This window comes from Akebia trifoliata, chromosome 6 (assembly GCF_017979445.1).
Source record: "Akebia trifoliata isolate Shusen 1 chromosome 6, ASM1797944v1, whole genome shotgun sequence".
Classification (NCBI taxonomy): Eukaryota; Viridiplantae; Streptophyta; class Magnoliopsida; order Ranunculales; family Lardizabalaceae; genus Akebia; species Akebia trifoliata.
The window spans coordinates 11,746,666-11,758,470 of NC_141380.1; the positions used below are offsets into that span (position 1 = coordinate 11,746,666).

Sequence of the window (11,805 nt, forward strand, 5' to 3'; positions counted from 1 at the left end):
ACTAAGATTACTTTCACAGGTCTTTCACACGTCTCTTAGAAATAATGAAAAATTAAAAAAAAGGAAAACTGCCCTAGTGGCACCCCAACACTTACTTATTACAGCCCCATTTTTAAAATTATTTATCACACCCTAATTAAAGATTAAAACTCACCATTCAAATGTTAGAAAGGTTTGCCTCAAATTATATCTCAATATAATAAAATGTTATAACAGTTGATCACAATTTTAGTAATTGTTTACAATTATGATTAGGCTCAAATAAAATCTTAAATCCTAAAAATAAAAAAATCTACTAAAAAAAAAGTGAAGAAGAGTGAATCTCCATTTAGTGCATTAAAATTTTTGAATTAAGTACACAATTTATTTCAATGCCCAAAGCATGCATTTGTCATTTTTATAATCTATGAACTTGTAAATTTGTCAATTTTAATATTTATGAATTTGTGAATATACAAGTGAATTCATTGATTATAACAGTGACAAATTCGCTCAAATATATGTTTTGGAAATTAAAATGAGCAAGGTATTGAAACTGGAATTTTGACAATAGTTGTGAACCTTTTGAAGAAAATTCTTTATTTTTAATAAAGGTTTGATAAGTAAAAGTTGGAGAGCCAATAACAGCTCTCAAGGAAGGGCACAAGAAAGAAAAAAAAGATGATGACAGCTTAACCAGAAATAATTCAAATAAGTTGTGCTGGGGTGACACAAGATTTACTGTGAATCTCACAATTCTAACGTGGAGATGCATACATAACCGTAGATGATTTTTACTCATATCGCGAGGAAACATATCTATGGTTATGTGCACATCCCACGTCAGAATTGTGAGAATCACAATAAATGCCCTATGTCATTCCAGCATTTTCCTTCAAATAATAGTGATAGAAGTCCAAAAAAAGGGAAAAAATTAGTGGACTAGCACTGCACAAGACAGTGGAATCATTGCTTTAGTCTCCCACCAAACCAATAATAGATTCTAATCTTTCATTCATGTTCTGTTCACTTTCACCTTTGCTTCATCTTCATCAATTTGCTGCCTCAACCTTTTCTCTCATTTCCAAGTATGGAGCATGCTCTCGTTTCCACTATTTCGCAGCAATTGGGATCCTTCGTCCTTGAAGAGGTGAAACTGGTATTGGGTACCCCTCAAGAAGTTGAAAAGCTTACTTCTACACTTGAATCTATTCAAGCCGTACTCATAGATGCAGAGGAGAAACAAGTAAAAGAGAAAACGGTGAAGCTTTGGTTAGAAAAACTCAAAGATGTGCTCTACGACATGGAAGATGTGTTGGATGAATGGAGCACTGAAATTCTCAGATCGAAAAATGAAGAAGTTGGCATATTAGAGAAGGTATGCTTCTATTTGTTCTCTCTTTGCAATTGCAATTGGAATTGCTTCAGTCAAGTTTCTTTACGTCGTGGCATTGGCCATAAGATAAAAGAAATAAAGGACAGACTAGATGTAATTGCAAAGGAGAAAGACCAGTTCCAACTTATTGCTAATGGGTTGAGGACTATTACTGCGGAACCACCAACATTTCGAATGACTAGCTCTATGATTGATGTATTAGATGTATGTGGTCGTGCCGAGGACAAAGATATTATACTAAGAAAATTGTTGAGAGAGAGTAGTCGGCAAGACACAAGTAATGTACCAACTGTCATCTCTATATGTGGACCTGGGGGAATTGGGAAGACCACTCTTGCCCAAATGGTCTTCAATGATGATAAAGTGAAAAACCATTTCGAGAAGAGAATGTGGGTGTGTGTATCTGATCCTTTCGATTTAATAAGACTTGCCAAATCGATCATTGAAGCTGTTGGTGAGGACGTCACTAATTTCATTCAGTGGGAAGTTTTGATTCAAAAATTATATACATCTGTCACAGGAAAGCGGTTTCTACTTGTGCTGGATGACATGTGGACCGAGAATCACACTGACTGGAATCAGTTGAAGCTTGCTCTCAAGGGTGGTGCACAAGGAAGCAGAATTGTAGTTACTACGCGCAATGCAAGAGTTGCATCAATGATGGGTTCGGCCTACATTCATGATCTGGATAAATTGGCTGAGGAGGAATGTTTGGTATTGTTTAAACGTATCGCTTTTCACAGATGGAGCAAAGAAGAGTGTGAGAAAGTGAAAGATATCGGCATGGACATCGTAAGAAAGTGCAAAGGTGTGCCTCTTTTAGTCAAGGCTTTGGGAGGTCTCATGTTCTTCAAAAAAAGCAGATCAGAGTGGGAACAAGTCTTGGAAAGTGATGCATGGGAATTACAAGATGTTGAAAAAGAAGTTTTGCCTGTTCTCTTGCTGAGTTATTATGCATTGCCCTCAAATGTGAAACGTTGCTTCATGTATTGCGCTGTCTTTCCAAAAGATCATAGGATAATAAGGGATGAGTTAATCAAGTTGTGGATGGCGCAGGGTCTTCTTAACTCCACGGGAAGAAGAGAATCGGCAGTAGTGGGTGCTGAATATTTCAATGAACTACTGATGCGCTCATTTTTCCAAAACATGAAACGAGATGATGATGGAAACATAATTTACTGCAAGATGCATGATCTTATTCATGATTTTGCTCAATTTCTCATGAGGACTGAATGCTTTATTATGGATGGTAATAACATGGAATTCAACAACAATAGCAATAAGGTTCGCCATTTAAACGTTACACGATTTACAGATTTAAGTTCCATCCTTCCTTCCATTTACGAGGCAAAAAATCTACGAACTCTCACTCTCATCATCGATGGAGACGCATGGGCATCAGAATCTTCTTCAGCTCTTTCTAATTTGTTTTGTCAAGTGACATGTCTTAGAGAACTATCTTTGCGCAATTGGGATCGAGAAGAACTGCCAAGTAAGGTTGAGAAGTTGATACATCTAAGATACTTCGACTTGTCTGGTACACGGTTGAAGGAATTGCCGGAAACAATGTGCAGATTGTATAATTTGCAGACATTGAAACTCAATTATTGTCACAGGCTATGCAAACTACCTCAAGGGATCAGGAAAATGATTAACATGAGACATCTTGAAATTGAAGGAACTGATGATCTAAGCTACATGCCTCAAGGAATTGGTAGATCAAGCTCCCTTCGAACATTGTCCAAGTTCATTGTTGGTGATTTGAGGGGAGGTGGATGCAAAATTGGAGAATTAAAAGAACTCGACCACCTCGAAGGGGATCTAGAAATATTTGGGTTGGAAAGAGTGGCAGATGTAAATGAGGCTAATGAAGCACAATTGAAGAATAAGCGACATCTCCATGGTTTGAAATTGATATTTGAGTGCAATCCGTTGGAAAACAATGGAGAAGGCGAGATAAAGAGGATTGAGGGTGTGCTGGAAGACCTCCAACCACATCCAAATTTGCAGGAATTACAAATTCAAGGTTACCTTGGTTCTAAGTTCCCTAATTGGATGGATGATTCAATGTTGCCCAAACTCTTCGCTCTTGTAATAGTTGATTGCAAGAAATGTGTGCAATTTCCTGCTTTTGGGAAGTTTCAATTTCTTCAGAAACTTGGTATAAGAAAAATGGATGAGGTTAAATCAATGAGTCAAGTATTCGGTAGAATTGCTGGTAGTAATAGTCTTGTGACAATTCCTCCACAATTGAAGGAACTTAGTTTGGATGAAATGAGAGAGTTAGAGGAGTGGGATTTGAGCGTAGAAGATGGAGTGATTATGCCATGTCTCAGAAAATTAACCCTTTGGAACTTTCCAAAGTTTCAGGTTTTGCCAACTCTTGGAAATTTACCAGTCCTTAAAAGCCTTGATATAAGAGTAATGAATTCAGTGAAACGTGTAGGTGTTGAGTTTTTAGGAATTAATGTGGATGATGATGATGATAGTACAGAAAGAGGTGGTGGAGAATCAAGAGTTGTGGTAGCATTCCCACAGTTGAAGGAACTTACTTTGTGGGATATGGATGAGTTGGAGGAGTGGGAAATGTTGACAAGGAAAGAAGAAGAAGAAGAAAAACATATTGCTGGAAGTGGAGGAGGAAGAGATAAAATCATGCCTCTTCTCCACACATTAACACTTGGTTATTGCCCTAAGTTAAAGGAGCTGCCTCACTACATATTCCCAGCTTCACTAAGGGAACTGACCATTGGTTATTGCCCAAAATTGAGTTGGACACCATGCCTTCCTCCACTTCTTGAAGAGTTAACTTTATATAGGGATGTAGGTGTTCTTTTAAGGTCATTGCCCACCAACCAAGTTAACAACTGCAACAACAATCTCAAGTCTCTGATTATCTATGGATCACCACATTCGTCACTCCCTGAAGGTTTGGCTCATCTTACATCACTCCAAAGCCTGTCAATCGCGTACTCTGATTCCTTGATGTGTATGTCTGAGGAGTTGAAACAGCTCACCTCACTTCAAAGCTTGTCAATTGAATGGTGCTCTGTTTTGGAAGCACGTTGTCGAAAGGAGGTAGGAGAGGACTGGAGTATCATATCACACATCCCCAACATCAAGATCTCGAAAGATGAAGAGGAGAGTAGTGAGGGGCTTTAATATTAGAGACACGCATGCATCAAGACTCCATCAAGATCTGAGAGAGGTAAAGTTTGTTTTTAATTAAGATTGATTTTACATTTGAATTTTGAATTAAGAATAGAAACAACTCCACTCCTAATAGGTTGTGATTTGAGGTTGGCTCTCATCATCACATCACATAACAACGGTTCAGATGATGGGAGAATACAAATAGATTCCCAATACAACATAAAAATATTTCAAAATTATTATTAGAGAGGTAAAGCTCGTTTTTAATTAAGTAAGATTTTACATTTGAATTTTGAATTTTGAATTAAAAAAAGAAACAACTCCACTCCTAATTAGTTGATTTGAGGTTTGCTCCATCATCACATCATATCACATGCCAATGGTTAAGATGACGGGACGTTTATGCTAAAATCAACTCTCTTTTTGACATTTTTCAAAGTTTCAATCAAACAATGGAATTCATTTTCTCATGATCATTTTTTCAAGGAATTCTTATTCTCTTGAAAACAAATTTCATACAATGAAATAGAAACAATGGATCTGTTGAGAATTTCATATATACCAGAAACATTCAACTTTCTTGATGTTGTTCTTTTGACAAGGGACATTGGCCAAGAGTTAAAGTGATGACTTCTCTATGTTTAGTAGTTTAAATCTTTAAAATGATTTTGTATAGTTTTTATAATATGTCATTAACAGTGATAAAAAAGATTTTTTTTGTCCAGGATAACGAACAATTTAAAAGGTTCTAAATTTTATGGAAGATATACCTAAAGAAGTAGCAGTTGTTGTCGCGAGTTTCATGGCTATCATTGTGTTCGAGACTCATCTATGATATTTGATATATAGCAGTTGACTTGGCTGAGTTTCTCTGTGTGGACTGACATCTTCAAAATATCATCTGAGTTCTAATTTGTTTCATGCGATGGTCTGAAGTCTGAGACGCGGTGTAAATACATCTCGGTGGTGAACAATGCCTAGATGACTTTGTCTCCAACGAAATTTGAAACCATGGATAAACCTCAACTCGGCCCTGTTAAGTCAAACGTGAATACAAATTTAATAATGTTTAAAAGTATTTAAAAACCATGTGTGATTTGATTTGTTATGTTTGTGTCTTGTATTTTTATTAGTGGTAATAGATTATAAATCAAGAGAGATTAAACAGATTTAACTTGTGAATTTTTCCAATATTTTTTAACTTTTTCCCTATGAACGGGTTTGAAATCTTGTATTAGGGATTTTAGAACATGTCCTCATTGAATATTTGCTTTAGTCGGAACTCAATATTAAGAAGATAAAATAAGTAGAGAATGATTTTGAACATTTGGTCATATTGGACGAGTCATCTCATTCTTTACTAGAGAAATCATAAAACTCAAATTAAAATGGACAACAATGGGATTTCCACGAAACTCTCAAATCTAAAATTAAAATTCAATAATAAAAATTAATTTTTTTATTTCAAAGTTCATAGAATTTTGTCCTCTACATTGGCATAAGGTGAGACAAACAACCCTAAAATCTTATGAAGTTGGTAAGGCTAGGCGGACTCTAATAACTCGTAAAAATTAAGAAAAACACTTTCGAGACTACTTCGAGCTTAAATGGAGTTTTACATGAGTCTTGATAATCTGACTCCGGTCTTCACATGGGATACTCAAAATACTCTCCTGACGTGGCATGTGCTAGAACCATAGATTGTATGCCTCGAGATACACATCCCTAAAAATTAAATGGTGAAAATTAATTATTTTTTTTTCAAGTTCATAGAATTTTCTCTCTAACAACCCTGTGACATCGGATCATGTATTTGGATTCCACAAGATGAGATAAACGCTTAGTAAGTTTTAAAATCTTACTAAATTAGTAAGGATAATCTTCCTAAAAAATAAAATATTACCAGGTCGATTCTCTCACAACCAGTCCGACTTCTATCACAACTAGAACTGTCTAAAAATATAAAAAAATAAAAATAAAATTAGAAAATTAGAATTATAATGGAAAAAGGAGTTCATCCGTTTCCCAATAAATGTCTTTCTCTAATATAGAAATTATAGAGAGAGAGAGAGAGTTTGCTTGAAGAAGCCATGGATGGTCATAATGATGAGTTTTCTCGCGTTTCAAGTTTGGATATGAATGTTACATACAAAGAATATGCAGAGAAGCCATTTTTAGAAACCGAAGCCGAAGCGAAGATCGTAGTTAGTGTTAAAAGGATGTATCAATGGGTGGAATCCACATCTGATTACTCATCCGTAATCCTTGGACCATTTGAAGATGCTGCAGTGATCAAAACATTTCCGATCAATTTTCCCAATATTTTGATCCGTCGTGACGATGAACTGATTTATCATCTCTTTGTTCATCTTTATCTCTCAAATCTTATTCCAATGGACTATTGGGATACCTTCAGCGAAATTGTATCCGATTTTGCTAAAAATGCTGCATTATGTGCCATGGAAAAACTTTATAAAGAGGTAGACATCTTAGTAGAGATAGAAGTTCTAACTAGTACTACTTTCCATGACATTAACGTTGGAGACGTAGAATACGAAAGAGTGCAACAAATTGTGAGAGAATTGACAGAATTGATTGGAAGTAATGAACAAAGTGTGATTCCTGCATTAAAATCTTCCGTTGAGACGTTAGAGACAAAGAAATTCGAGAAAGTGGACAAGTCGGAAGAGATGTGCTGCACCATATGCTTAGATAAGTTGGTGGTGGGTGTTGATGTTACAAGTATGCCATGCTCGCATTTGTTTCATAGAGATTGCATCGTGAAGTGGTTGGAAAAGAGATACACATGCCCTACTTGTCGTTTTGAGATGCCTATCTGATTATTAGTTTTTTTTTATTCATTTTTTGTTTCCATGTATTATATAATTTCAATAATAAATAAATGTTTGATTTAATTTTCTTCAAGAATTCATTGTTGATCTTAACTTTCAATTGAGTAATTACAAGTTTAATTATTACATTTATAAGTAATTGTATCTCATTGGTATTGGGCTGATTTTGATTCTAAGGAATCGATAAGAATCAGAACTGAGATTTTATTAAGTTTCATGTTTTGGGTATATGTGAAATCAACCCAAATATGACCCATTAACATCCCTAGTTTTGGAATTCGATCACTAGCTTCAACATTATAATTCTGGATGAAAGGGGTAGAACAAAATTTCCGTGGCTACAAAGAAGAAAATCCAACAAAGATTTTGCATTTTAAGATAAGCAACAGGGATAAGACCCACCTAAGATACAGTCACAATGTGAACAAAAAAACCTATACTTGACAGCCCAAGGCCGTCGAATTTCACAAAATTCGACGGACCAAAGCATCAAAATTTTCATTGTCAAATATTTTTTTTTCGACAGATCAAAACCGTCAAATTAATGGAGGATGGCAAAAATTTGATGGCTCTAAGCCGTCGAATTGGGGAACATAAAAACTTTCAACAGTCATGGGCCGTCAAAATTCAATTTTTAAAATTTGTGGGCTTTGACCAGTCAAATTCTCGTGTCAAAATTTTCAATTTTCACATAGTGTTAATTCGCATTGGGCTCGGGTAATTGAGAGTTTGGGCAACTCAAGAATCACAACCCCATTTCTTGAAAACAAGAATTATTGGACCTCCTTGAGATTCAAACAACCCTTCTTCTTTCATTAAGTTCACCTCTTTTTTGTAAATTGTTCCATTGCGGCCTCTATTATACAAGCATTCAAGAATTACAACCAAATTAACAAGAAATAATTAATACAAAGAAGCAAGAAAATGAAGTACCCAACCTTGAATGGCTCATTGTTTGTTCTAAAAGCTATACCAGGAATGTATTTGAGCCAAATTGGGAATCCCCTGAATTAGAGACAGAAAAGATTGTTCAGCATCAAGAACACTACTAGATTAACATAGAGTTGGAATTATTATTACCCAAAGTTCCATTCAGTACAAACATAGGGACCAATCTTGAGATGAACATAAAGGTCAGATTGCTTAACCAGCTTAATAAACTAAACTAGATCATATCTCCCCTCAAAATAGTACTACAAATATTAAAAAATTAAGGGAAAAAGCCCATTAATCATTCTGCACCAAAAATTTAAGAATAAATGAAAAATTAGAATAGTTCCATTACTTCTCCTTGAGAAGGCTCATGACCATTCCAGTAAACACAGATCTGGATAACATCTAAACCTCCTTCTTTGGTCTTCTGAATAAGAGCTGGCCACATCTGCAACCCCACCAAAAACATAATTTTTAAATAATAATAAAAAAATAACCTTGAAAGAAATTTCAAGAAAACAATGGATAACAAAAGAAACAGAGACATCCACTTGTGAAAAATTCAAGAAAAATTGGAGGATAAAAAGAGAAGAAGAAAAACAGAAGTATCCATATGGGCAAAACTTCAACAAACAAAAAAAAAAAATGCAGGAAACAAGATGATCAGAGATACCTATTTGCGAAAAATTCCAGAAAAAACCAAAATTTTGCATAAAACACTAAAAACAGAGGTGGGTACCCCATTGACCAAAAACTTAAAAAAAAAATGCAGAAAACAAGAAGATTAGAGATACCCACTTGCTAAATATTCCAGAAGCATAAAACAAGAAAAGTAGAGGAACCCCATTGGCCAAAAACTTCAAAAAATGCAGAAAACAAGAAGATTAGAGAGAACCATCAACCACATTTACAATAAAATACCTCAGAAGTGCTTCGTGGGTAATGTATGGATCAGGAAATAGGAATTCCCCGCTGCCCATTTACGATTATAGCTTTGTCGTCGTAAGATACAGAAGCTGTGACAGACGAAAACCATGAAAATATGAATAAAATCAATAAAGATTTGGTTCCTAACACGCTCGATATTACAAAAAAATAAGAAAAAGAAAAGAAAGTTAAAGAAGAGAGACTGAGACAGTGAGTCTCTGAGAGTGGCAGAGTTTGTTTTTTTAGATTTATTTTTTTTGTTTTTTTACATTTTTGTTTATGGAGGAGAGACTGAGTCCTTAATCAAATGTGAACAAATCAACCAAATTTTTTAAAACAAAATTTCACCAAGCCAGCATCATCCGTTAACCCATCAATTTTAAATTGATCCCATCAATAAATTTAATCACTCTAAGTCATTGGTGTATCATAAATCAGGAAGCGCAGGATCAAAATTTGTTTTTTAAGAACAAAGGATAGGGAATCCCATGGCTCTGCCAACAAGAGTGAAAAAGAAAAAAATAAAAATAAAAATAAGAAAGGGAAAGGTTAAAAGAGAATAAGATAACATTTTTTCATTGATCACACTAATCATGAAAAGAGACAAAATAGAAATCCTCATGAGAATCGATCCAAGATAATAAAAAAAAATTTCTTCCTTACCTACGTGATGGACTTGTCTACTTTCTAAAAAGGGGGGGGGGGGGGGGGGGGGGGGGGGGTCATACTTCCAAACATTAAGGGTATGTTTGTTTGGTAATACGTCTGAAGTCTGAAATCTAAAGTCTAAAGTCTAATTTCTATTTTCTAAAATCTGATTCTGAAAAAGTTGTTTGTTTGTCATTTTTAAAACTTTCTTTTTGGAACATAATTTTAAAACATAATGGTCATTTTGACAATATTACCCTTTTGTAATTCTAATAAATTATTAACCGAAATCAATATTTTGAAGAGGGTATTTTAAGAATAAAAAATAAATTCAGAATTCAGAAATTTCATCCAGCATCGCCACATTACTTAATCAAAACTTCCAAATTTTGGTTCTTAATTCTAAAATCTGAATCGAAACAAACGGCAATAGAGCTTTTGAAGTCTGAATTTTAAATGTGGACCACCTCCATTCAGACTTTAGAAATGTTACTAAACACACACTAAGCTCTCTAAACATTCTATTCCCAAAAAACAATCTTTATAAAAAGGAAGGGGGGGGGGGGGGGGGGGGGATGAGGCCTGCAACAGAAATAAAGGGTGTTATTTTATTTTAATTTTTTTGGACGGCAACAAAAGACAAAAAAAAATAGCAGAGAGCTTCACTGAATTTAAAGAAAGAAAAAGAAAATTAGAAAAAGAAGAAAAGAGAAAGGAGAGGAGGCTCTTCATGTCAAATCTCTCTTAAGATTTCCCTCTGATTCATATAACAAAAAGAAGAGAAACTATCTCTCTTACTATGTGAAAACTGAAAATTTTGACAAGAAAATTTGACGGGCCGAAGCCCACAAATTTTAGAAAGAGAATTTTGACAACCTATGGCCATTGAAATTTTTTATGATCCCCGATTCGACGGCTTAGAGCCATCAAATTTCTCCCATCCTCTATTAATTTAACGGTTTTGGTCCGTCGAAAAATAAATAAATTTTGGCAATGAAAAATTTGACGCCTTGGTCCATCAAATTTTATGAAATTCGACAGCCTTGGGCTGTTAAATATAGGTTTTTTTCACGTTGTGTCCCTTTCCACTAGTTTGGGCATCAAAGCAAAGAAACAAAAAGAGAAGTAAAAGAAAAGAAGACAGGGAGAGGTTACTAACCTCTTCTGTCCTCTCCATGCCCCAACAGCAAGAAATTCTTCCTCGCCAACATCTTCTTCTCGATGTCCTCATCAGTCAGCTTTTTCACCATTATAATCCTTTTCCCTTTCTCTTTTCTCTGGTTTGTCCAGCAATAAGAAAAAAAGAACTAGATCACAAGGAAAAGAAGAGAAGGAAGTTTCACTCACCTCTAATGACCTCACCCAGCAGCCCCAATGTCCTCATATTTCATCTTCTCCACTCTCTTGAAGACTGAGAGAAACTTTACCTTGCTCAGAAGAGTACACAGTGACCCAACATTTTTATATTTCAGCATTTTTTGGCGTGGATTTTATTAGTATTATCATTTCTTCAAGCCCAAGGTAAACTGCCCATCATCTTATTTCAATATCATGGTTATGAAAATATGAGTTTTGACTAGTGTTGGATACTCTCCAGATCTATGCTATTTTCAGTCCAAGTATTTTTTTTTTATAGGTTTGCCTTGTAAGATAGCATGTTAACAATAGTTCATTACTCTTGTTAGCTTGCATGATTTCATATGAATATTATATCCTTTCTTGTGATGATTCATTTGTGTGATAGCATGTTTGCAGTTGTACATATTTCATTTTAGTTCACGTAATATCATGATAGGATTAATTACATTGCAATTGAGGTGAATTTGATATGTGGGTGGGTTTTAAAAAAATAATTTTCTTATGAAAATATGTGTAGTCGATCTGCTAATCTTTGTGTTGAGGACTAAAATTTATTTT

General features: G+C 34.9%; 2 protein-coding genes and 1 long non-coding RNA gene across 3 annotated transcripts; 2 read left to right on the top strand and 1 right to left on the bottom strand.

Moving 5' to 3' along the window:
* The first annotated feature begins 1,032 nt into the window (after nt 1-1,032).
* LOC147400230 (disease resistance protein RGA2-like) lies at nt 1,033-5,677 on the top strand. Its single transcript, XM_086445852.1, has 2 exons — nt 1,033-4,583; nt 5,254-5,677. The coding sequence occupies exon 1, from the start codon at nt 1,070-1,072 to the stop codon at nt 4,535-4,537; it is 3,468 nt and encodes a 1,155-aa protein (XP_086301978.1). The 5' UTR covers nt 1,033-1,069; the 3' UTR covers nt 4,538-4,583; nt 5,254-5,677.
* Nucleotides 5,678-6,618: 941 nt separating this feature from the next.
* LOC147400231 (uncharacterized) lies at nt 6,619-7,368 on the top strand. Its single transcript, XM_086444542.1, has one exon. The coding sequence runs from the start codon at nt 6,619-6,621 to the stop codon at nt 7,366-7,368; it is 750 nt and encodes a 249-aa protein (XP_086300668.1).
* Nucleotides 7,369-8,147: 779 nt separating this feature from the next.
* LOC147400232 (uncharacterized) lies at nt 8,148-9,457 on the bottom strand. Its single transcript, XR_015179018.1, has 4 exons — nt 9,235-9,457; nt 8,666-8,761; nt 8,319-8,573; nt 8,148-8,234 (listed from the first exon to the last, which is right to left on the bottom strand). It is a non-coding gene; the product is annotated as an uncharacterized LOC147400232 (long non-coding RNA).
* Between the last annotated feature and the right edge of the window lie 2,348 nt (nt 9,458-11,805).

Coding starts and splice junctions, on each gene's coding strand:
- LOC147400230 (XM_086445852.1), top strand. CDS start 1,070: ATGGAGCATGCTCTCGTTTCCACTATTTCGCAGCAATTGGGATCCTTC.
- LOC147400231 (XM_086444542.1), top strand. CDS start 6,619: ATGGATGGTCATAATGATGAGTTTTCTCGCGTTTCAAGTTTGGATATG.